This window comes from Pogoniulus pusillus, chromosome 38 (genome assembly GCF_015220805.1).
Source record: "Pogoniulus pusillus isolate bPogPus1 chromosome 38, bPogPus1.pri, whole genome shotgun sequence".
NCBI lineage: Eukaryota > Metazoa > Chordata > Aves > Piciformes > Lybiidae > Pogoniulus > Pogoniulus pusillus.
This window is the reverse complement of record NC_087301.1, coordinates 5,210,804-5,236,034: the sequence shown is the minus strand read 5'-3', so window position 1 is coordinate 5,236,034 and position 25,231 is coordinate 5,210,804. Positions and strand designations below refer to the sequence as shown.

At 50.5% G+C, this 25,231-nt stretch overlaps 1 protein-coding gene across 1 annotated transcript in view; it reads right to left on the bottom strand.

Moving 5' to 3' along the window:
• Window positions 1-846: 846 nt before the first annotated feature.
• The window catches only part of SIK2 (salt inducible kinase 2), a 40,770-nt gene continuing 16,385 nt past the window's right edge, over window positions 847-25,231 (bottom strand). The window contains 11 exon segments of the mRNA XM_064173301.1: window positions 847-5,017; window positions 5,840-5,931; window positions 6,496-6,612; window positions 7,968-8,131; window positions 9,288-9,572; window positions 10,302-10,530; window positions 11,811-11,975; window positions 13,126-13,278; window positions 14,460-14,680; window positions 16,816-16,939; window positions 19,088-19,212. Coding sequence (XP_064029371.1) covers window positions 4,435-5,017; window positions 5,840-5,931; window positions 6,496-6,612; window positions 7,968-8,131; window positions 9,288-9,572; window positions 10,302-10,530; window positions 11,811-11,975; window positions 13,126-13,278; window positions 14,460-14,680; window positions 16,816-16,939; window positions 19,088-19,212 — 2,258 coding nt within the window. The 3' untranslated portion in view covers window positions 847-4,434.

The following is a 25,231-nucleotide window of genomic DNA, read 5'->3' as shown; positions in this document are numbered from 1 at the left end:
CCAGCTGCCAGGGGCTTAAGTGAGCACTGTCAGCCAGCGAACACTGAAAAGGAAAGCTCTGCTGGCCTGGGGCCCAGCGAGGAAATGCTGTGCTCTGCAGATCTGCAGGGGATTTAAAGGCTCTGACCCAGTCTGTAAGTCAGACTTTATCCCAGGGAGGGGGAGGGCTTTCTCCTGTCTCCACTGGGATAAGGAGGGCTTAGCCTTTGCAGCTGGAGAGGGGGGGAGCTGTCTTGCAGTCAGCTTGTGAGGTTAGGTGAGGTAACCCCTCACGGTGTGCCCCCTCTCTGGCTTCCCTTCTCCTGCTAGCAGTGACAGGCTCTGTCTGCACGGGAAAGTGTTTGCCTGCTTTTTCCTGTCCTGTTTGTGGTGCTGCCGGGGAAGGAGTGACCAAGAGTCCCTGTCTGTCTGCAGCTTGAGTCACCTTGGCAGCTCTGGCTGACGTCTGTGCTTAAGCAGGACATGCAGGCAGAGAGGGTGCTTCACCCTTCCACTTGGATTGCTGCCCACAGCTGTTCTGGGAGTCAGCAGTGCAGCAGGGCTGTGAGAAAGCAGCCACCAGAGGTGCCCTGAGCGCGTTGGGCTGGGTGGAGGCAGAGCTGTTAGGGCACAGCATTAGCAGCAGCCTGGCTGGGCGCAGTCTGAAAGCTGATCCACAAGAAGGTGGAAGATGATGAGTCCAGCTGGCCAGTGCTGTTCCAAACCAAGCTGCTCATTCTGTTGTGCTGCATCATTTGCAGAGAGAAAAAACCACCTGGAGCTGATAGGTGAGAGGAGGCTTTTAAGAAGAGGAGAGCAGCAAGGGCTGCCTTTAGCTGACCCTTTAAAAACAGACTGCAGAGACCCTTTTATTTTGTGGCCATACACTGTAATTGCTTTACAGAGCCCAGCAGGTTGGTTGCATGGGGATGCTGCAGATGAACTTGCCAAACTGGAGCTGACAAAACTAGTGCATTTCTCCCAAAGCAGAGACTAAAACCTCTAAGTCCTTTAAAAAAATACATTACAGACCGTACCACACACACACACATATTGCACTTTTCTCCAGAGGACAGTTTGTTTCTCAAACCCCATCTACATCACACCAAAGTCTCTTCAAAAGGAGGCTGTAAGACAAGATAAAAAGCTTAACAACTACCCCTACCAGTAGTGTACACAGGTCTCTAATGTTAGACAGAACAAAGCCACTTGAAGGTAGGACAAAGTGGTGCCCAATGGATGCTCTGCTGTATCAGCAGGGCACCAGCAGCCTTTTCATCTCGTTGGCTTCAAGGAACTGGTTGGAAATGTGAGATGTGCTTTGGGTTGAGGGAAGGAGTTCAGTCTAAGCTACATTTAAAAAGGGGGGGGGAGGAATCACTGTAGCTTTTCCCCTTCCTCACTACTGCAAAGCTCAGAGGAGCTTAGGCTGGTTGGCACATTCTGATGAAAATGGATCACAGCACTCCAGAGCAGAATGGTTTTGGAGTCCTGAAATGGTAAAGTGTCCTGGAGCTGGATGGGGAAGGAAGGGGTGAAGGTTCTGGCAGTAACCCAGCTCCTGGAGCAAAACTGAGTTTGTCTCCACAGCTCTTGGGGGTCCTGTGAGTTTTCACTAGAGAGTTCCTTGAGTGTTTGGTCAGAGAGTAGAATTCCACTAAGTGTTTATTATGCTGTGGGGTAGGGGCAAAGGAATGAAGGAGTTTGGTTCTTCAGTGCCTCTTTTCTTCTTCTTTTCTTTTCCAGCAGTGAGCTGCCTGCTCTGTCATGCTGCAGTGTCTGCCAAGCTCCTTCCCTTCTCCACGAGCCACTTCAGGTGCCACAGGGGTTTCATTAAATGTCTTTGGTTGGAAGAAACCTTCAGGAGCATCCAGTCCAACCTTCAACCCAGCACTGCAAGGCCACCACTAAGCCATGTCCCTAATCACCAGGTCCACAGGCTGCCTGCACACCTCCAGGGATGGTGAGTCCACCACTGCCCTGGGCAGAGCATTCCCATGTTTGAGACCCCTTTCAGTGAAGCAATATTTCCTCATCTCCAATGTCTGTGTGTTCCAGAGCTATTTCCTGTGTCAGATGAGGTTCCTTTTGAACAGGATCCACCCAAGGACCCTCTTTTCTCTCTCTCTCAGCTATTTTGCAGCAGAGCCAGCTACCCCACTTTATCTTGTATCCCATAAGTAGTGGATGGATGTGATTCCTCTTCCTTAGACTCTCCTTTGCTGCTGTGATATCTGTGGCATTTCTGTGATATCAGAGGTAGAAGCTGAGCACTTACAGATCGAGTCCCAGCTACACAGAGCTGGACCATTATCAAAACAGGCTGCACAGCAACTGGAGCTGCCTCTCTCACTGTAGCATGCAGGAAGCAAGAAGCCTTCTGTTGGGTGTTAAACCTTTCCCTCCTTCACAGCCTCCAATGCAGTGGCTGAAGCCCTACCACATTCAAACGTGGGCTTATTGCTGTAGATGCTGGCTGCTTACCCACCCCTTCTCCACCCTCAACCTTCCAGCAGTGGTGGGGTCTTTTGACATGTGATCAGTACAGTTTCTCTGCCCTTCTTTTGTGCTTTGAGTCTGCAATTGTGCTTAAAATGTTTGCTCAGGAGAGTGCTGTGTCCTCTTTAGCTTCCATCCCTCCAATACTTCAATCCCCTCCCCAGCAAAAGCAGAGAGCTAAACTCACTGCAGGTTCTCCTATGACTCAGCTGAAAAGCTCTGGAGACAATTGGCTTGGTGAGGTTTTAAGTCTTTCTTGAAATGCTTGAATACATCAGGTTGTGATGCTCTAATATTGCTGTCATACTTCTTAGCTTCTATATACAGGAAAGAAAGTGAACTGCCACGCTCCACACGGTGGAACGTGTGCCTGGAAGGGACTTTGGCTGCAGCAAGGATAGAAATGGGGGTCTTTTAATCTACTTTCTTCAGGGGTTAAAAAGAGAAGAGCATAGAGGCTGATAAAGAACTCAAAAAGGCACAGCACTATCACTTCACAGGGGATTGGTGCTCATTGATTCTTTTGTTTCTTCTTTTAACCCTTGAATTCTAAGAGCCTAACTCACTGTTCAAATACACCAAGCTCAAGCAACCACCAGCAACACAAGACTGCAAATCCAAAAAGGTTTGGTTCTTTGCTTGTTTGTCAAAATGCAACAGAAGAACAGGTGGATCCTTCCCAATTGGCACAACTGCTCCAAGCCACAGCCCTCCTCAAGGGCCTGGGGTTGGTTTCAAAAGCCCCCCCCCTGCCCCAGGTGGGGTTTTATTGGGTATTTAGATCCCATTGGCTTCAGCTCTTGATCTGTCCCACGGTTCTTCTTTTCTCTCTGTTAGATAATCCTTCATCCCTTTGTATTCTCATCCCCACCTGGAGGTGTTTACAAACCACTGTGGTGCCCTGTGACAGTTCCAGGCATCTTTTTGACAGAGTCAAAGTACCACTTAGCAGAGATTCATAGAATGGGTTGAGCTGGAAGGGATCTTAAAACCCATCCAGTCCCAACCCCTTGCCATGGGCAGGGACACCTCCCATTAGAACAGGTTGCTCAAGGCCTCATCCAACCTGGCCTTAAACACTTCCAGGGATGAAAAACTTCTCCTCAATGTCTAGTCTAAGTCTTCTCTCTCTCTGTTAGCCAAGCCTTTATCCTTTAGCATTCTGATCCCCACCCAAAGCTCTCTGTAACCCATTCTGGTGCCCTGTGACAGTTCCAGGTAGCTTTTGACAAAGTCAAGATGTCACTTAGCAGAGATGCAGAACCATCTCTTTGTGAACAACCAAGACTTCCTAGGCAGGCTGGGGGGGAATACTGTTTACTTGCAGTGGAGGCTGTCTAGAAGCCCTGCTGACCCCAGAGATTGCTGTGGAGCAGTTCCAGATCAGTACCTTAGCCAGCACCCAGATGCCAAAGTGCAACTTTCCTTTCTATCCACCTCCCTTCTGCTGTCTCCAGAGTTGCCATCAGCACAGACTCAACTCTACCCTGAATTTGAATGCAAACTATTGCTTATTTTTTTTTGGGCCAAGCAGCACACCACAGCATGCACTTGGTCTCATTTCTCCATGTGAATGTTAGCTGAATGCTGACCAACTCCCTCCCTCTTCCCTTTTTGCTTTTTTTTCTCAGCAGGAGTTTTATTTCCTTCCTCTAAACCTCACTTTTTCTTGCCTCCTATGCACACCAGTTCTTTGTGGGATGAAACTGCACTACCAGCTCCCTAGCTCCTGCTACCAGCAAAAGGAGCCAGCAGCCAAACAGTTCTCACCACCTCCTGCTTTTCTTTTCCAGTAAGGTGGACTTCTTTTTGTTGTTTTAGTTCCCCTCTTAATTCAAAAGGGTTGAAAAATTACCATGAGCTTCGGGGTAGGAACGAAACCAAAAGGAGTTAAAATTCACATGCTCCTCCTCCACTTGTCCTCTCTTCCTCTCCTCTGTCAGTCAGCCCATGGCATTAATTCACCAGGACATAGCCACTGTGCTGGGGATCTACAGTCTCCATCATTTCACAATCAAAGAGTCCAGGCAGTTCTGAGAGGGTTAATGCATCATAGTTCGACTGGGCCTCGGGAGCTGCTGAGCTGCTCTGGCTGTCAGGCAATGCTACACTGCTCTGTTGTGCTGGGTCCATGGAATACTGGCACTGCTCTGGGTAGTCTGGCTCAGGAGAAGTGACAACAGGCAATTCACAAGTCTGATAGGGGTAGGACTGTGGTGGCTGCTGCACCTGGACCGGTGCCGAGAGGCGCGAGGAGCTGGCGATGGGGGAAGGTGGCAGTGGATCCAGCTGCACCTTCTGGTACTGGCTGAGGAAAGGGTCATACTGCATTTGTTCTGAGGAAGGCTCCAGCACAGGGCTCAGAGGCTGCTGCAAGCTGAACTGGGGTGATTGCTGCTGCTGTTGCTGTTGTTGCTCCTCCTGGCACGCAAGTGGCAGTTGACTCGACCTTGGGTAGGAGCTCTCAGCTATTTGCATCTGGTTAAAATAGGCCTGCAGCTGGGACTGCTTCTGAAGGAAGAGTCGTTTTTGATGCAGCCTGAATCAAGGACAGAAACAGCAATTATTTTGGGCTTTTGAAGTGTTAAGGCACTAAGCAGAAGTCCTGCATGCTAGTCACAGTCACTCAGAGTTCCAGCAAGGAGTAAAGGACAGACTGGAACATTCCTGGGCCACCCTCTTCATTAAATGCTCCAGCAGAGCAATACCTTCACCTCTCAGCAGATGTTAAGGGTTTTGTTTTTGACCTCCTTTCAATAACCTTTTTAACTGCCCAGTCAGTTTTTTTGCTGGGCAATTAAGTCAGCCTCATGGATTGTTTAATTTTAATTGTATTTGTGTTTGGAGCCTGCTGTTCAGTGTTGGCTGGAACCTGGCAGCTGAAGAATTAGGTTATCACTGGCTGCTAATGAAAATTAAGTCTCCTTCCACCCCCAGCTCCCAAATTCCTTTTCTCTGCTGCTCCCCACCAACTTTTAGGGCTAGCTCTGGGGTTTGACCCTTTGCAAACAGTAAAAATTCACAACACAATGCAAGGCTGTAGCTGCCTTGGGGGTCAAGTGGAGAGGGCCAATCTCTTTTGGGTAGTGCACAGTGATAAGACAAGGAAGAGTGGATACAAACCTGAACACAGAAGGTTTCACCTCAGCATGAGGAGAAAGTTCTTTCCAGTGAGGGTGACAGAGCACTGGAGCAGGCTGCCCAGGGGCAGTTGTGCAGTTCCCTTCTTTGGAGACTTTCAAAACCTGCCTGGATGCATTCCTAAGAAGACTACCCTGGGTGATCCTGCTCTGGCAGGGGGGGGTTGGAGTGGATGATCTCTGGAGGTCTCTTCCAGCCTCTAAAGCTCTGTGATTCTTACCTGTGCTCCTGGAGCTGCTGTTCCAGGCTGCGGGGCAGCTCTTTGCAGTACAGCTGGCAAGTGTTCTGGGCTTTGGGGAGCAGGGGGGATTTCTGCAAGGGAAGCAGCACTGTTAGAACCTGCACTGCATGCATGAGGCCACAAAGATGGTCAGAGGACTGGGGAGCCTCTGCTAGGAGGACAGGGTGAGAGAGCTGGGGCTGGTCAGCCTGGAGAAGAGAAGGCTCCAGGGAGACCTTCGAGCTGCATTTCAGTAGCTGAAGGGGACCTACAGGCAGGCTGGGGAGAGGCTGTGCAGAAGGGCTTGGAGTGATATGACAAGGGGCAGTGGTTTGAAACTGGAGCAGGAGAGATTGAGGTTGGACATCAGGAGGAAGTGCTGCCCAGTAAGGGTAGTAAGACCCTGGCACAGGCTGCCCAAGGCTGTGCTTGAGGCCCCATCCCTGCAGACATTCAAGATCTGGCTTGCTGTGTCCCTGTGCAGCCTGCTCTAGCTGGAGGTGTCCCTGCTGCCTGCAGAGGGGTTGGAGGAGGTGATCTTTGAGGCTTCCCTCCAACCTGATGCAATCTGGGAATGTGTGAATTTAGCCTTTGCCTGACTTTCTGAGTGTGTGGTACCAGCTGCTGGTGAGTTCAGCTGAGGGGAGGGCTGGTACCTGCAGCCTGTGTTGTAGGTATTGTGTTTCCAAGCTCTGCTGTCTGGATACCAGTGGAGGATGTGCGCTGTTAGAGAATGCAGATGCAGCTTCCTGCTGCTGCTGAGATGCTTCCTCCTGCAGAGAGAAGAGGAACAAGTTTCAACCCCACAAAAGGCTTTTTTTTTTTTTGCCTCAACCCTTTCTTTAAGGATTTCCCCTGGTAGAGGTTTCACAGTTGGCCTCTGGTGCCACCCACCACTTGGTGAAGAGCCTAAATGACAAAGGTCTGAGCTATCTGTGCTGCAAAATGGGGAAGGCTCAGGTCTGTCACTAAAATATATAGCATGGATTTTCTGTCTTGCCCTCTGAAACAGTAACTGTGCAGTTGTGGCTGTGAAAAGACCCAGCTCTGAATGTGCTTTTGTGCAGGTCTCATTTCACAGCTCCATGACAGAAGGCAGAAAGCTTTCAGCAGCAGTGGAGGAGATATGCACAGAGTCAGCATCTCTAGCAAGCTGGAGAGTGCTGACATGGGAGAGGAGGAAACTGTTGTGATGAGCACACTGTGAGCAGTGGAGCATGTTTACATCATGGAGAAGCTCTTGTGAAAACACCACAACTTTGTGGGTGTCAGAAATGATCTTTTCCAGCAGTCAGAAAGTAACAGCTGGAGCTTCATCTGGAAGCTCAGGTGCTGCCAGGGCCTGGGCACTTCTCACCCATTGCATTCCTAGGGTTTAGCAGAAGCTATTCTCTGTTTGCTGTGACCTATTCCACTCCAAACCACAGCAACTGGGCAGCTGGTAGAAGCTAGTTAGCATTGCACTACACAAGTGAGGCTCACTCAGTCAGCTTCTGCACTACTTACAGTTATACCAGAGGGGCTCTAACAAGGAGAGATCTTAATGAGATTTGTTACATCTGGGCCATCCTTCAGATTAAAAGCAGTAGTAAAATGTTGGATTAGGGAAAGGTAACAAGGCCACCTCACTGACACCATGAGGATGGCAAAGGTTAGCTTGTAAATCACAGAATCAGTCAGGGTTGGAAGGGAGCACAAGGAGCAGCCAGTTCCAAGCCCCCTGTCATGCCCAGGGACACCCTACCCTAGAGCAGGCTGCACACAGACTCAGCCAGCCTGGCCTCAAACACCTCCAGCCATGGGGCCTCAACCACCTCCCTGGGCAACCCATTCCAGCCTCTCACCACTCTCATGCTCAATAACTTCCTCCTCACCTCCAGCCTCACTCTCCCCACCTCCAGCTTTGCTCCATTCCCCCCACTCCTGTCACTAACTGATATCCTGAAAAGTCCCTCCCCAGCTTTTTTGTAGCCCCTTTCAGATACTGAAATGTCCAATCTCTATTCTGCAGAAGACAAAGAAGAGGGAGCCTTGGCAGTAAATCAGCTTTTCCCAGCTCTCCAGAGCATCTTCTCCTTTCCTTATCTATCCCAAAGCACTAACACCTGAAATCTAGAGCTTTAAGTACCTGTGGAGGACTATTAATGATGTCCTGCAACTGGGTAGCAGTTGATGTCAAAGAAGGTTCCTCTTCTGATCCCATCTGTTCATACAGCAGCTGGACTTTGTTCAGCTCCAGGATTCCTTTGGTTCGCGCCAGGTTCTGGAGGTGCTGTCTAAATGCTACAATTCCTGGAGTGGAGCAAAATCCTTATCAGGAAAAGCACAGAATCACAGAATCAAGCAGGTTGGAAGAGGCCTCCAAGCTCAGCCAGTCCAACCTAGCACCCAGCCCTGCCCAATCAACCAGACCATGGCACTAAGTGCCCCAGCCAGGCTTGGCTGCAACACCTCCAGCCACAGCCACTCCACCACCTCCCTGGGCAGCCCATTCCAGTGCCAATCACTCTCTCTGCCAACAACTTCCTCCTCACATCCAGCCTAGACCTGCCCTGGCACAGCTTGAGGCTGTGTCCCCTTCTTCTGCTGCTGGCTGCCTGGCAGCAGAGCCCAACCCCACCTGGCTACAGCCTCCCTGCAGGCAGCTGCAGACAGCAATGAGCTCTGCCCTGAGCCTCCTCTTCTGCAGGCTGCACCCCCCCAGCTCCCTCAGCCTCTCCTCACAGGGCTGTGCTCCAGGCCCCTTCCCAGCCTTGCTGCCCTGCTCTCAACACCTTCCAGCACCTCAACATCTCTCTTCAATTCAGGAGCCCAGAACTGGACACAGCACTCAAGCTGTGGCCTCAGCAGTACTGAGCACAGGGAGCAGGAGAACCTCCCTTGTCCTGCTGCCCACACTGCTCCTGAGCCAGCCCAGGATGCCATTGGCTCTGCTGCCCACCTGGGCACACTGCTGCCACCTCTACAGCTCTTCTCTCCCAGCACCCCCAGGGCCCTCTCTGCCTGGCTGCTCTCAGCCACTCTGGCCCCAGCCTGTAGTGCTCCTTGGGGTTGTTGTGGCCAAAGTGCAGAACCCTGCACTTGGCCTTGTTCAGTCTCATCCCATTGGCCTCTGCCCACCCATGCAACCTGGCCAGGTCCCTCTGCAGGGCTCTGCTACCCTCCAACTGCTCTACTCTTGCTCCTAGTTTGGTGTCATCTGCAAACTTACTGATGCTGGACTCAATCCCCTGCTCCAGATCATCAATAAGGACTTTGAGCAGGACTGTGCCCAGCACTTATCCCTGGGGCACACCACTAGCGCCAGCTGGATCTGGCACCATTCACCACCACTCTCTGAGCCCATTAATTTGTGTCTGGTTAGCAGAGCAGATGTGGGTCAAGCTGAGTAACAAGACAGGCACCCAGCTGGCAGGGTGCTTGTGTGTCTCAGGTGGGTTCTGATTACCTTGTGTGAGGGAAGTGTCCGAAGCTCTGCGCCCCTCTCGGAAGCTGACAGGAGAGCGGTTGTGGGTCTCTCGCTTTTGGGAGGCAAGTGCCTGCATGGCTGGGTTGGCAGGCCTCAGACCTATGAAAGGTGTTGTCATTCTGGATGCTTGGTGGTTGCTTAGCACCATTTCCTTCAAGGAAGGAGTGTCCTCCAGGAATTTCAGATCTCTCTGAATGGATCCCATCTCATACTCTGAATCAATGCTGCCCAGCGATGAGTTTTCATCCAGTGAATAGACTTTGCCTGTGATAAAAAACAAGAGGGAGGGGGGAAAAATCAGGATAAAAGTGAAAAATACAGCAGTAATTCAGCAAAGAAAATGCCACAGGCCCAAACTGTTCCTGTCTTAGAGGAAACAGAACAAAGCAAACAGCCAAGTTGCATCAAGCAGTTGCAATGTAACACTTGCAGGACCAGAACAGGGATTTGCTGCTGAGTATCGTAGCAGTAAGAGGCTATGCAGATGATGTCCACTGGCTCCCTGGGAGAGCATTCAGTGCTCTGGGTGGTTATTTTGCACAGAGTAGCTTAAGACTCTAGCCTGAGCTAAGGCTTGGTCATCTTGCTGGTTTTGGAATACCTGGGAATCCAGAAGGTTTTGTTTCCCCACTTGTTCTGCCAGCACATCTTCAGGGGATGAATGACTTAGTGACGTGTGAAAGAGAACAAGCTGACCTGCCAGACTTTACTGGTTGCTATTGGGGCTGTACATGACTGTGGCCAGCTGTTAGTTGCTACTTTGGTTTTCCACTCTCTGCACAGCAGTTTTTTGGGGTGTTTTGTTGGAGTTTTTCCTCCTTCTTTGGCCCTTATAGCAATTGCTAAGTAACAAACCCAAGGAACTGTCTCAAACGCACGAAACTGTCCTGTGCTTCTCACTTTTAAAACCTAATGGGTTTCATTCTGAGTTTACTAAATTGAGTGCTGAGAGCAGGAAAGGAGTGTTGAGGGAGTCTCTGCTAACTTTTGTACCTGTGCCTGGCATCATCACCAGCTGGTTGGTAACTTCTGCCAGGGTGTGACGTCGCTTCCCACAGCGAGCAGCTTGGAGGGCTGCAAACGCCTGTGCAGGGTCCTCCTCGGATTCTCCTTCTGCCTCTATCCCTTCATCAATAGAAGTTTCCATCATGGTGGTAGGGAGGGATTTGCATCCCTTCCTAATCATCACGGGGGGCACAGGGTCTAGCAGACAGCCATTCACCTACCAGGCACAAAAAGAGAGACAGCTTGCAGTTGGTGCACAAGAAATGGAGAAGACAAAGGGCAAGGAACAAGAGAAATGTTTCTGGAGGTTGATTTTTCCTTCTGCAAACAGCTGTGGTAAGATTGGAATAGAAGCAAAGAGCAGGAGAGGCAGATTAGGGATCAAAAATAGATACAGCTGTTGACAGTTGTGTGCAAGGGAGAAAGAGGATCTGCAAAACCTAGAACTCTGATGAGCAGAGAATACTTCAGTTGAGGAAAAGCAGCCCAATGTGTTTTGGCCAGCTGGTACCAGTAAATGCACAAATCAGCTGTTCACATGCTAAAGGTCTTTGCATTTGACTTGCTGTCTATCCTGACAGGTTACCCAAGGATTGGAGCAGGGGAGGTTTAGGTTGGACATCAAGAAGAAGTTCTGCACAGTAGAGGTGGTGAAATATTGGAACAGGTTGCCCAGGGCTGTGCTTGCTTTGGGGAGCAGGGGGGATTTCTGCAAGGGAAGCAGCACTGTTAGAACCTGCACTGCATGCATGAGGCCACAAAGATGGTCAGAGGACTGGGGAGCCTCTGCTAGGAGGACAGGGTGAGAGAGCTGGGGCTGGTCAGCCTGGAGAAGAGAAGGCTCCAGGGAGACCTTAGAGCTGCATTTCAGTAGCTGAAGGGGACCTACAGGCAGGCTGGGGAGAGGCTGTGCAGAAGGGCTTGGAGTGATATGACAAGGGGCAGTGGTTTGAAACTGGAGCAGGAGAGATTGAGGTTGGACATCAGGAGGAAGTGCTGCCCAGTAAGGGTAGTAAGACCCTGGCACAGGCTGCCCAAGGCTGTGCTTGAGGCCCCATCCCTGCAGACATTCAAGCTCTGGCTTGCTGTGTCCCTGTGCAGCCTGCTCCAGATGGAGGTGTCCCTGCTACCTGCAGGGAGGTTGGAGATGACCTTTGAGGCTCCCTTCCAACCTGATGCAATCTGGGAATCTGTAGATATTGGGTCCCTGAGAAAGGACCTCTGAAAGCAGAGAGAAGTAGCAAGACTCACAGCTCAGCAACCTTCAAGTGTCAATGCACAGGAGGTGTCCTAAGGCCAAGGAAGTGACAGTCACCAGCCCTGACTGCACAGTGCTCTGTGCCAGGATCCTGAGCTGTGCCCTGTCAGAAGGAACTGATCTTCAGTCATTGAAGAGCTACAGCCCCCAGCACCAGCTGTGCTTTCACTAGGCAGGAATTCAAATGGCAACAATCTTATCCAGTTTGGACAAAAGAGCAGGGTGGCTTTAAACTGTACCTTTGGTGTCTCCACTCTTTCTTCCTCCATAAATGCTGTCTCTCCCTGGCAGCTGGATGGAGGGAATGAAAAGGCTTCTGCTCCTGAAGCTGAGGAAAGGCCTGGAGATTGCAACAATCTTGTGTTTGGTGAATGCAAGTTAACTGAGGGGACCACAGCTTGTGCCTGGAAAAAAAGATTGTAAAGAACTTCAAAGCAGGAACAATTTTAAGTAGAAAACAACACCAAGAGTCAGAGAGTAAAAAAAAACTAATCATGGAATGGCTCAGGTTGGAAGGGAGCTCAGAGCTCATCTACTCCAACATCCCCCACCAAGGGCAGGGACACCTCTCAACTAGACTCAGCTGCTCAGGGCCTCATCCAACCTGGCCTTGAACACCACCCAGGCAGGAGGCACTCACAGCCTCCCTGGGCAGCCTATGTCACAGTCTCACCTCCCTCCTATGAAGAACTTCTTCCTCAGCTCCAGTCTAACCCTGCTCTCCCTCAGCTTCAAACCATTCCCCCTTGGCCTGTCTCTAGAGACCTTCAGGAAAAGTCCCTCTGCAACCTTCCTACAGGATCCTTTCAGGTGCTGAAAGGAAGCTCTGAGGTCTTTCTGGAGTCTTCTCTTCTCCAGGCTGACCAACCCCAGCTCCCTCAGCCTGTCCTCAGAGCAGAAGTGCTCCAGCCTGGCCCATTTCCAAAGCAGAAGTGTAAGATTTCTTCCCTTGTTCTTGGTGAATTCCATTCTTAGTCTTTAGACGTTTCAGCCAGCAGCACCACTCCCCAAACACACCAACAGCACAGCTCTCCAGAAATTCAACAGCTTCTTTGTCAATCACATTAAAAGATCTCCCAAGCCTCACCCAGCCTCTAGAAATGCAATTTCTCTAACATTTTAACCCAAAACTTCCCAGCAAAACCTCTGAAATGCTCAAAATGGGGGAAGTGTTGCAAGCAGAAGCAGAAGTGCAGCGCTTCTGGCTGGGAAAGAACCTGGGAGTTATGGTTAAACCACACAGCTTTCCTGGGAAAGCCAAAGCCATTGCTTGTACTTTGGGCACCAGAATGCAGTCAACTTCCCTTTCTCACTTCCAATTTATCCAGACTCTTTCCAAACTCTTTTAATCTTTTGAAGTGGGGGGGAAAGAAGGAGGCAGCAGGACCACTTGTGGGACGCGTGCCAGACAGCAGATTTGTCACCGTACAGTGCTGACAGGAGGCAAATCCAAACATCTCTTTCCAAGTCTACATAGAAATCAGAACACAGCAATGGATTTGAAGTCAATCTTGCACAGCCTTAAGCCCAGCTCTGCTAGGAATGAGCCCTTACCTTGGCTACTGTCTGCTCAGCAATGGTGCTTGGCCGACGCTGACGAGCATCAAGTCTCTGTTCCACGGGGAAGCTACTCCGGTGGGATTTGAGTCTTTCCACTAACAAGTAATAGATAGCAGCAAAGTGGTTATAACTCTTGTTCTGCAGAGACTGAAAAAGAGAAGCACAAGAGTGTGGGTGCAGCCAAACATGCATCAGTTTTTATGCACTAAGAGACCAGGATGAAAGAATTGCCACAGGGGAGAGGCTGAGGGGCAGGGAAATGTTCTGAATCTGAAAACCAGGCTGCTGGGCACAGAAAAACATCAGGCTTGGTTTAGTGGCAAGCTCACAGGAGCTTCAGAGAAGCATAGAATGGTTGGAAAGGGCCTCTGAAGGTCATCCAGTCCAACCCCCTCTGCAGTAAGCAGGAGTGTCCTCAACTAGATCAGGTTGTCCAGACCCCTTGTCAAGCCTAACCTTGAGTATCTCCACAGCTTCCTGTGTTCTTAGGATAGAATCATAGAATCAGTCAGGGTTGGAAGGGAGCACAAGGAGCAGCCAGTGCCAACCCCCCTGCCATGCCCAGGGACACCCTACCCTGGAGCAGGCTGCACACAGCCTCAGCCAGCCTGGCCTCAAACACCTCCAGCCATGGGGCCTCAACCACCTCCCTGGGCAACCCATTCCAGCCTCTCACCACTCTCCTGCTCAACAACTTCCTCCTCACCTCCAGCCTCACTCTCCCCACCTCCACCTTTGCTCCATTTCCCCCACTCCTGCCACTCCCTCACAGCCTCAAAAGTCCCTCCCCAGATCTTTTGCAGCCCCCTTCAGATCCTGCAAGGCCACAAGAAGGTCCCCTGGGAGCCTCCTCTGCTCCAGCCTGCACAGCCCCAACTCTTTCAGTCTGTGCTCACAGCAGAGCTGCTGCAGCCTCTCAGCATCCTCCTGGCCCTGCTCTGGACACTCTCCAGCACATCTACATCCTTCTTGTAATGGGGGCTCCAGAACTGGATGCAGATGTTCTGGATTGTAACACTACTTGTAGCCAGGTTCAGGGGCTGCTCTGAACCCTGCAATATTTGAGCCTAGAGAAGGGATTGAGCTCCAACACCTCCTGAATGAATTGGTCACTAGAAGTAATGGGGAACTGAGCCTCTTCTAGCAGAAGGCACTCCAAGTGCCAACCTCCACAAGAGTTTAACCATGGAAAGGAAATGGTTGTGTAACTCCAGAGGGAGTCTTGCCAGTGATGTTTGGTGTCATTTCAATTGGACATGCCTTCAGAGTCTGAAAACCCAAAGAGACCTTCCCCCCAAAGGACAAATACCTGTTTGAGTCTGCTTTACCTCAATGGTTTTCTGTTGGTCTATTCCAAGGCTGTGCATCAGCCTTAAGACCTGCTCATTGTACTCTCCAATGGAAGGCTCATTCTCCTCTCCTGGTGGGTAAAGAATAGGTCTCTGTGCAGGAACTTCTACAAGCATCCACTTGTGCTCCTTAATCTGAGCAATGGTTAACCTCTTGGATGGGTCTAGGACCAGCATTCTTCTAATCAGGTGTTCACACTCTGGTGGGGAGAGAAAAAAGCAAACCAACAGAAATAAGCAAGCTGCTAAGTGGTACCTGGATATATACACCTGGGACCTACCAGTACACAGCAGGACAAGAAGAAGCTGCCTAACTTCTTCCTTCTGCTCATCTACTGAATCAGAGAATCAAGCAGGTTGGAAGAGAGCTCCAAGCTCAGCCAGTCCAACCTAGCACCCAGCCCTGCCCAACCAACCAGACCATGGCACTAAGTGCCTCATCCAGTCTCTTCTTGAACACCCCCAGGGATGGTGACTAATACCTCCCTGGGCAGCCCATTCCAGTACCAATCACTCTCTCTGCCAACAACTTCCTCCTAACAGCCAGCCTGAACCTGCCCTGGCACAGCTTGGGGCTGTGTCCCCTTCTTCTGTTGCTGCTTGCCTGGCAGCAGAGCCCAACCCCACCTGGCTACAGCCTCCCTGCAGGCAGCTGCAGGCAGCAATGAGCTCTGCCCTGAGCCTCCTCTGCTGCAGGCTGCACCCCCCCAGCTCCCTCAGCCTCTCCTCACAGGGCTGTGCTCCAGGCCCCTCCCCAGCCTTGCTGCCCTTCTCCAAACACCTTCCAGCACCTCAACATCTCTCTGCAATTCAGGAGCCCAGAACTGGGCACAGCACTCAAGGTGTGGCCTGAGCAATACTGAGCACAGGGGCAGGAGAACCTCCCTTGTCCTGCTGCCCACACTGCTCCTGAGCCAGCCCAGGATGCCATTGGCTCTGCTGCCCACCTGGGCACTGCTGTCTCCTCTACAGCTCCTCTCTACCAGCACCCCCAGGGCCCTCTCTGCTTGTCTGCTCTCAGCCACTCTGTCCCCAGCCTGTAGTGCTGCTTGGGGTTGTTGTGGCCAAAGTGCTGAACCCTGCTAAATACCTTTTCTGAAGGTTAAAACCATCCCTCAAAGCAGGATTAAAAGTCACATTAAGACACAAGCCTCACATTCTCCCACAGGAGGGTAACAGTAACATTTAATGTCTCTTTCACAGAGTCACAGAACTTTTGAGGCTGGAGGAGACCTCCAGGGTTCATCAAGTCCAACCTCCCTGCCAAGGTAAGATCCCCTAAGGTAGTTTGTACAGGAATGCATCCAAGCAGGTTTGGAAAGCCTCCAGAGATGGAGACTGCACAAACCTCTCTGGGCAGGCTGCTCCAGAGCTCTGTCACCCTCACTGGAAAGAAGCTTCTGCTCAGGTTGAGGTGAAACCTTCTATGTTCCAGTTTGTAGCTGTTGCTCCTTTTTTTATTGCTGCTGACCACTGAAGAGCTTTGCCCCATCCACTTGATACCCACCCCTCAGATATGTGTATGCATTGCTCAGATCCCCTCTCAGCACACAGCACATTGGCCTCCTCCTTTTGCAGATAACATATCCAGTGCCAATCTGTATGGGGCTGAATCTTTCCTAAGACTTTCCATCTCTGCTTGTTGGGTACTAAGGGCACCTCCAGAAGCATTTAAAGCTGTTTCTAAGGTAGCCAAAACATTCATCATAGCTATTTCTAACTAGCTTACTTTAGAATCACAGAATCAGTCAGGGTTGGAAGGGAGCACCAGGAGCAGCCAGTTCCAACCCCCCTGCCATGTCCAGGGACACCCTACCCTAGAGCAGGCTGCACACAGCCTCAGCCAGCCTGGCCTTAAACACCTCCAGCCATGGGGCCTCAACCACCTCTCTGGGCAACCCATTCCAGCCTCTCACCACTCTCCTGCTCAACAACTTCCTCCTCACCTCCAGCCTCACTCTCCCCACCTCCACCTTTGCTCCCTGAGGGACTCTGCTTGTCCCTGGCCTGCACTTGGCCATGGACCCATTGGCAGCCACTCTTTGAGTGCTGCCATCAAGTCAGTTCTTTATCCATCTGGTGACCCACCCATCAAACCCATGTGGCACCAGCTTGGAGACCAGGAGGTGCTATGGGACAGTGGCAAAAGCCTTGCTCAGGTCCAGCCAAATGCCATCAGTTGCTCACCCCTCCTCTATCCATGTTGTGACCTGTTCATAGAAGGCCACCAGGTTTCTCAGGCAGGATTTGCCTTTGAGGCTGTGCTGTTATATGGACTATATAAATGATATGACAAGCAAATAATAACCAAGAACATAAAAGGATAAGTTGTTACCTTCTGACATAAAATAAGGGATCCTGAACCTTCCTTCAAGAACTCTTTGTCTCAGGATGGGCAGTGTTGGTCCATCAAAAGGCAATGCTCCACAAACCAAAACATAAAGCACTACACCCATGCTCTGTAAAAGAAGAAAAGCCAACAGAATATTCATGTGATTATTTCAAGCTGCAAAGTCTCTGAGGTTATCTCAGCCAAATGGAGTGAGATTTCTGAGGATCCTTAGGCAAGGAAGAGCACTCAGCTAAGCCCAAGTGGCTAAGCTTGCACTACCTGGTGCTGATAAGCAGGTAAGCTGAAGTGTAATGGGTCAGAGACAGAGCCAGCACAGCTCCAGAGCACATTACCTGCTTGGAAATACAGAGGATTTGACTTCCTAAACCACTGAAACCCTTTGCCTATCCTGCTTGCATTTAGAGTTATCTCTTTGCTTGAATGGGATCGTGTGGAAGCCACTTCAAAAAGAAACATGAACAAACCTGAACAGCAAAAGACAGAGCAGAGTCTTGAAGTCTGATTGATCAGTGTAAGGGAAGGTTCAGCTCATTTTGGAGCTTGTTTTACTCTTCTCCTTGCATGGTTAATTTCAGGACACAGCATAGCTTTATTTATGGCTCCCAAAAGCAGCTCAGGAGCAAAGACATCTTCCAGCTGGGTTGGGAGTAACCTCAATCATCCAGGGGCAGGGACACCTCCCACCAGCCCCAGGTTGCTCAAGGTCTCATCCAGCCTGGCCTTGAGCACCTCCAGGGAGGTGGTGGAGCACAGAAGCACAGAATGTGATCAAAGATCACATTCTGTGCTTCTGTGCTCCACCACCTCCCTGGGCAACCTGTGCCAGTGTCTCCTCACCCTCCCTTCTCTGTGCTCCTCAACTTCCCTGGGCAACCTGTGCCAGTGTCTCCTCCTCAGCAGGAAGCTCCACACAGATGACTGAGTGAGACTTGCAAAGTGAGCCCCAACTTCAGGTGAGAATTAAGAGAGATTTATTTTGGGTTTAATTCATCTCAATGTTGTTCAAACAAACCCAAAACCTCAGGGTGAGAAACTGCAACCTTTTAACAAAGATCAGGTTGTAAAAGCCTGGGTAAGAGGCACGTTGGGAACTTCAGCCAACAGGCAGCTTCAGGGGAGCACAAAGTAATAAGGAGGATGTCAGACTGATAGAGCAGGTCCAGAAGAGGCCATGAAGATCAAAGGGATGAAGAAGCTCTGCTACGGGGACAGAAGAGAGCTGGGGCTGTTCAGCATAGAGAAGAGAAGGCTCCAGGGAGACCTTGGAGGACCCTTCCAGCAGCTAAAGGGAGCTATAAGAAGAGCTGAGGAGGGACTTTTGACAAGGGCTGGTAGTGACAGGATGAGAGGGAATGGATTGAAGCTTAAGGAAGGAAGATTTAGGCTGGAGATAAGGAAGAAATTGAGATTAGCAGCTGAAAGGTGACATCCATGACCTGCCCCTGCCACGTCTGCATACCAGGCTCTGAGCAAAATGTCAGTGCCCATGTGTGCAATCTTATCACTGATGGCACAGCAGAGACTGCCAAACTACAGCTTCTGGCTGCTCTAGGATATGGATCCAGCATTTTAAATAGCAGAAGATTAAAATTCAACAAACCAACAATGCAAATAGAAACAAATGAGCAACGGAAAGCAGCCTCTGGGGATGTGTGAAGGGTGCACAGAACTTCTTCAGCTCATTTTAGACCTTTTCCCAGGTGTGTTGTGCTCTCTGTCCTCTTCCACCAGAGCCTGGAGACACACCAAAGCAAAGCCATGCAGCTGTCTTCAGTAGAAGTGTTTGTGGGTCAGTGTGCTTGTGTCCAGCTCAGAGCAAAACAGTCACCAGCAGTGGCTCAGGATCCCTTTAACCTCACAAAGAACTTAGAGCACATTGCTAATTGCAACTGAACACAGAAGATGCACTGAAAGTAAAAGCATTCAGTCAGGAGAGCTTTTGGAGGAGCTGGAGCTGCAGTTGTTCCTCCAGCAGGTTAACATAGACCTGGAATGTCCATTTAATGGCCACCTGGATAGGGAACCTCAGCTCCATGCATAGAATTCTTTGGGTTGGAAAAGACCTCTAAGATCATTGAGTCCAACACCACCATGGCCATTAAACCATGTCCACACATTTCTTGGACCCCTTTAATGCTAAGAGGTCTTTTTTTATGACACCCAAGAGCTTTTCTGCAGCTTAAAGAAGACTCAAAGATGATTGCTCTGGTAACAGTTTCCTACAGGGAGAGAAGAGAGAAAAGAATACTGATACCCAGATATCCAGCTGGGGGCCCTCATACTGATGTCCTTCAAAGACTTCTGGGGCTGCATATGGGGGACTCCCACACCAGGTTGTCAGAGGCTCACCACTCTTATAGAAATTTCCAAATCCAAAATCTGTTGAGAAATGAAAGGGAAAAGTCACTCTGAAGTCCAGATGCAGGACAAAGGAAAGAAGGTAATCCTAGAATGGCTGTGACCTTAGAGATCATCTGCTCCATCCTTGCAGAGAGTCACAGAATCAGTCAGGGTTGGAAGGGACCACAAGGAAAAGACAGCACCAACCCTCCTGCCATGCCCAGGGACACCTCACACTAGAGCAGGCTGCCCATAGCCTCATCCAGCCTGGCCTTAAATACCTCCAGGGATGAAGCTTCCACCACCTCCCTGGGCAACCCATTCCAGGCTCTCACCACCCTCATGCTGAACAACTTCTTCCTAATATCCAGTCTGAATCTCCCCATTTCCAGCTTTGTTCCATTCTTCCCAGTCCTATCACTGCCTGACAGCCTAAAAAGTCCCTCCCCATGCTTAATTTCATAACACATCACAGAATCACACCTTAGTGGTTGGAAGGGACCACCAGAGATCGAGTCCAAGCCCCCTGCCAAGGCATCATAGCTCCCAAAAGCAGCTCAAGAGCAAGGACATCATCCAGCTGGGTTGGGAGGAACCTCAAAGATCATCCATGGGCAGACACCTCCAACCAGCCCAGCTTGCTCAAGGGCTCATCCAGCCTGGCCTTGAACACCTCCAGGGAGGATGTGGAGCACAGTAGCACAGAATGTGATCTTTGATCTCATTCTGTGCTTCTGTGCTCCACAACCTCCCTGGCCAACCTGTGCCAGTGTCTCCTCACCCTCCCTCTCTGTGCTCCACAACCTCCCTGGCCAACCTGTGCCAGTGTCTCCTCACCCTCCCTCTCTGTGCTCCACAACCTCTCTGGCCAACCTGTGCCAGTGTCTCCTCACCCTCAAGCTTCAACCCATTCCCTCTCTTCCTGTCACTCCAAGTCCTTGTCAAAAGTCCCTTCCCAGCTTTCTTGTAGCCCACTTCAGGTTCTGGAAGGATGCTCTAAGGTCTTCATCTTATATGATTGTAAACTGGAGCATGTCCAGAGCAGGGCAGCAAGGCTGGGGAGGGGCCTGGAACACAGCCCTGTGAGGAGAGGCTGAGGGAGCTGGGGGGGTGCAGCCTGCAGCAGAGGAGGCTCAGGGCAGAGCTCATTGCTGTCTGCAGCTGCCTGCAGGGAGGCTGTAGCCAGGTGGGGTTGGGCTCTGCTGCCAGGCAGCCAGCAACAGAACAAGGGGACACAGCCTTAAGCTGTGCCAGGGCAGGTTGAGGCTGGATGTTGTTAGGAAGTTGTTGCCAGAGAGAGCGATTGGCATTGGAATGGGCTGCCCAGGGAGGTGGTGGAGTCTTTGTGCCTGGAAGTGTTGAAGCCAAGCCTGGCTGGGGCACTTAGTGCCATGGTCTGGTTGGTTGGGCAGGGCTGGGTGCTAGGTTGGGCTGCCTGAGCTTGGAGCTCTCTTCCAACCTACTTGATTCTACGATTGGGTTCAGGTGGAACCCTCAAAAGGTTAAATCTCCAGCACCAGTCCAAGGCCACCTTTATTAGCTCAAAATCAGAAAATCCAATACCCAATGTCACAGGAATGAACTTTTGGGACTTGGCAACAATCAAAGCAGATCCCCAGTGCCTATCAGCAGAAAGGCCACGATGGCAGCGAGGCTGTTTGAAGGTCAGGCTAGGAGGAGCCACAGGCCAGTGTCCTGCTCTGCAAGCACTGAGGATGCCCAACAGTCGCATGAACCATTATGCAATCACATCTGGCACGTCAGCATCCTCCAGAGGTGCAAACAGCCAAGGTCAGCTCAGATTCCAGATCTACGTAGGCAACTCTGAATAGAACATTCCTGCTGTCCTTCCTCTGCTATCTTACCTCAGCTCTGGGAAAAAAAAAAGGCAAATTCAGCTGCAGTAACCCAGGGGAAACCCAAGAAAATCTACCCCAAAATCCCCCCCAGCGTCTGTCTGTCTCCTGCCTTTCTCCTTTCACACTTCTGTTGTCAATTCTTTGTTTGATTCCCTTTGGGGAGGTATTTTTTTTTCTTCACACATAATTAGCTTGGCAACCTTGACAGTACCTCAGGAGACACGAAGGAATTGCTTCTCTCAGAAGCATTTTGCCATCTGTGTAGGTGTCATTAAATCTGATCTCTCCTTTCACTGATCTGCACTGTGACAGATTTTCAACCTCCTCTTAGAGCTGCAGAGAAATCTCAATCTTTGTGTCTCTGAACTGCAGCTGCTGCTCAGGTGTTACCCTCAGAAAGCTTCCTATAGAATCACAGAATCACAGGTTGGAAGAGACCTCCAAGCTCAGCCAGGCCAACCTATCCAGTCAACCAGACCATGGCACTAAGTGCCCCAGCCAGGCCTGGCTTCAGCACCTCCAGGCACAAAGACTCCACCACCTCCCTGGGCAGCTCATTCCAATGCCAATCACTCTCTCTGGCAACAACTTCCTCCTAACATCCAGCCTGAACCTGCCCTGGCACAACTTGAGGCTGTGTCCCCTTCTTCTGTTGCTGCTTGCCTGGCAGCAGAGCCCAACCCCACCTGGCTACAGCCTCCCTGCAGGCAGCTGCAGGCAGCAATGAGCTCTGCCCTGAGCCTCCTCTGCTGCAGGCTGCACCCCCCCAGCTCCCTCAGCCTCTCTTCATAGGTTTTGTGTTCCAGGCCTTTCAGATTCACAAGTGCCTGGATTTGTAGGCACAGCTCCAGAGCACATTACCTGCTTGGAAATACAGAGGATTTGACTTCCTAAACCACTGAAACCCTTTGCCTATCCTGCTTGCATTTAAAGTTATCTCTTTGCTTGAATGGGATCGTGTGGAAGCCACTTCAAAAAGAAACATGAACAAACCTGAACAGCAAAAGACAGAGCAGAGTCTTGAAGTCTGATTGATCAGTGTAAGGGAAGGTTCAGCTCATTTTGGAGCTTGTTTTAATGTACTCCTTGCATGCTTATTTCAGGACACAGCACAGCTTTATTTATGGCTCCCAAAAGACATCTTCCAGCTGGGTTGGAAGGAACCTTAAAGTTCATCCTGTTCCAACTGCCCTGCCATGGGCACAGACACCTTCCACCAGCCCCAGGTTGCTCAAGGTCTCATCCAGCCTGGCCTTGAACACCTCCCTGGGCAACCTGTGCCAGTGTCTCCTCACCCTCCCTTCTCTGTGCTCCTCAACCTCCCTGGGCAACCTGTGCCAGTGGCTCCTCACCCTCCCTCTCTGTGCTCCACAACCTCCCTGGCCAACCTGTGCCAGTGTCTCCTCACCCTCCCTCTCTGTGCTCCACAACCTCCCTGGCCAACCTGTGCCAGTGTCTCTCCACTCTTACTCCCAAGGGTTTCTTCCTAATCTCCACTCTACATCTGCCCTCCTCAAGCTTCAGTCCATCTCCTCTTGTCCTATTACATCAAGACCCTGGGAAAAGTCCCTGCTCATATCTGAGCTCATTAAAAACCTATCCTAAGTCACTCTGGAGCAAAGGGAATAGTTTTTAACCCAAGACCATTGTTAAGGTTTCTCATTCCAGATAAAAGGATTGTAAGAAAGTCACTGATGGAGGTGTTCAAGGCCAGGTTGGATGAGGCCTTGAACAACCTGAGCTTATCATAGAATCAACCAGGTTGGAAGAGACCTCCAAGATCATCCAGTCCAACTTAGTTCTCCAGCCTAATGGGAGGTGTCCCTGCAGGAGGGTTGGATCTGGACAATCTTTAAAGTCCTTTCCAACCCAAACCATTCTACCAATCCACATGCAAGTGAAAAACATGCCCCAAACTCCCCCCATAAAGCCAACAACACAATTCTAAAAGCCCTAAAATTGAACCAATGGCTCCAATCCCAAAAATCCTGAGATGATGCCATGGAGTTATCTTCTCACTCAGTAGCCTGAGTCTGCAGACTGAAGCAGTGAGACCATTTGGAGCATTGTGTTCAGCTGCATAAACTGTTTGTGCAATCTGCAAATATTGGCTCTCAGCATTTGTGGTATTTTGTTTCTCAATCCCCCTTTAGAATAATCCTGAATTTACAAGGTAGCCTCTTTTTTTCCCCCCCCCCCCCTCCCTTTTTGGGTACATACATCATTGAAATGGAATCTGTTTTCCCTGTTAAAAATGGAAACAGCCTTAAGATTTCAGCCCCCTTTGCAATTTGAGAAGTTGAAGCTGCCTTCTTGTCCACTGCAACTTTTGCTGTGCATCCCAGCAGCCTGAGGTAGCCTCTGAGTTTGTACCTCTACAAAACCTGTTTAAAAGAGGTTTAGGGCTGGGGGTTAAATCATCCTTCTAAAATTACACCAAAGAACTCAACCTGCCTGGCTTCAGAAAGCCACAGAGCTCTTTTGTTAGCACAGGAATATGAGCAAAGGAGATAATCAGCAGAGAAGGCAGTGATAAAGGCAAGGTATGAGTGCACTAGAAACAAACCTGACCCACTTCATGAACTGAATGCTGATCAGCCCCTTCTGACGTCAATGCAGATTTCACTGTCCACCAGCAAGACAACCCAGCACTACAACCTGCTTCAAAATAACAGTCTCTGCTACCTGGGCTGCTCCCAGCACAGCTGCTCTGGCTGCAAAGTGGCTTTGCACAAAGCTCTTGCTAGAAGTTCCTTTACGCCGAGGGTGGGGAGAAACTGGCACAGGTTGCCCAGGGAGGTTGCAGAGCACAGAAGCACAGGATGGGATTCTTCCCTCAGCCTCTCCTCACAGGGCTGTGCTCCAGGCCCCTCCCCAGCCTTGCTGCCCTTCTCCAAACACCTTCCAGCACCTCAACATCTCTCTTGAATGGAGGAGCCCAGAACTGGACACAGCACTCAAGCACTGGCCTGAGCAGTGCTGAGCACAGGGGCAGAAGAACCTCCCTTGTCCTGCTGCTCACACTGCTCCTGAGCCAGCCCAGGATGCCATTGGCTCTGCTGCCCACCTGGGCACACTGCTGCCTCACCTTCAGCTCCTCTCTCCCAGCACCCCCAGCTCCCTCTCTGCCTGGCTGCTCTCAGCCACTCTGTCCCCAGCCTGTAGCACTGCTTCTGTCACCTCCCTGGGCAACCTGTTCCAGGCTCTCACCACCCTCATGCTGAAGAGCTTCTTCCTAACCTCCAGTCTGAATCTACTAATTTCCAGCTTTGTTCCATTCCCCCCAGTCCTATCACTCCCTGACATCCTAAAAAGTCTCTCCCCAGCTTTCTTGTAGCCCCCTTAAGATACTGAAAGATCACAATAAGGTAACCTGGGAGCCTTCTCCTCTCCAGACTGAACAGCCCCAACTCCCTCAGTCTCTCTGCAAAGGTCTACAGAGCATCCTAATCTCACAGTTTCATGGGGTTGGAAGTAGAGAGGGAGAAACTGACTGTGAGGGTGCTGGAGCTCTGGAGCAGGCTGCCCAGAGAGTTTGTGGAGTCTCCTTCTCTGGAGAGATTCAAAACCTGCCTGGGTGTGATCCTGTGTGTCCTGCTCTGGGTGATCCTGCTCTGGCAGAGGGGCTGGGCTGGATGATCTTTTGAGGACCCCTCCAACCCTTACCCATTGTGTGAGTCTGTGACTTATGACACAGATGCTAACCAGTCCAAGTGGTGTTAAGTTTTCCTTTCCATTCCTTAAGGAGACAGGCTTTGCACTCCACAGACACAAAGGAATGCAGCTTTTGGAGAGCTGTTAGCACAGTTAACAATCTTCTATGATTTTATCCTTCTAGAAAGCATCAGAGCTGAGGCCACACTTTCAGCTCATCCATTTTAGAAGTGCCAGGAGATTCCAGGGTAAAACAATCCAGCAGTGGTTCCCCAGCCTGATTTGCTATCTGTTAGCCCTTGCTTCTCAGCACTAGGTGGCTTAGTTCTATACAAATCAGCTTCTTCCAGCAGTTAACCTTCCCTTCCTGCTCCCACATTACTGATGAGTGAAGGTCAACAGTCCTCCACATCCAGATGTTCTCTAGCTTTCCCATTTCAAGTGTCACTAGGCTGAAGTCAGTATGGAAGGATGCAGGGAATTGTAATGAGCTGACAACCACCAAAACGATTTCCACTGCTAGCAACATCTGCTGTGGCTAAATT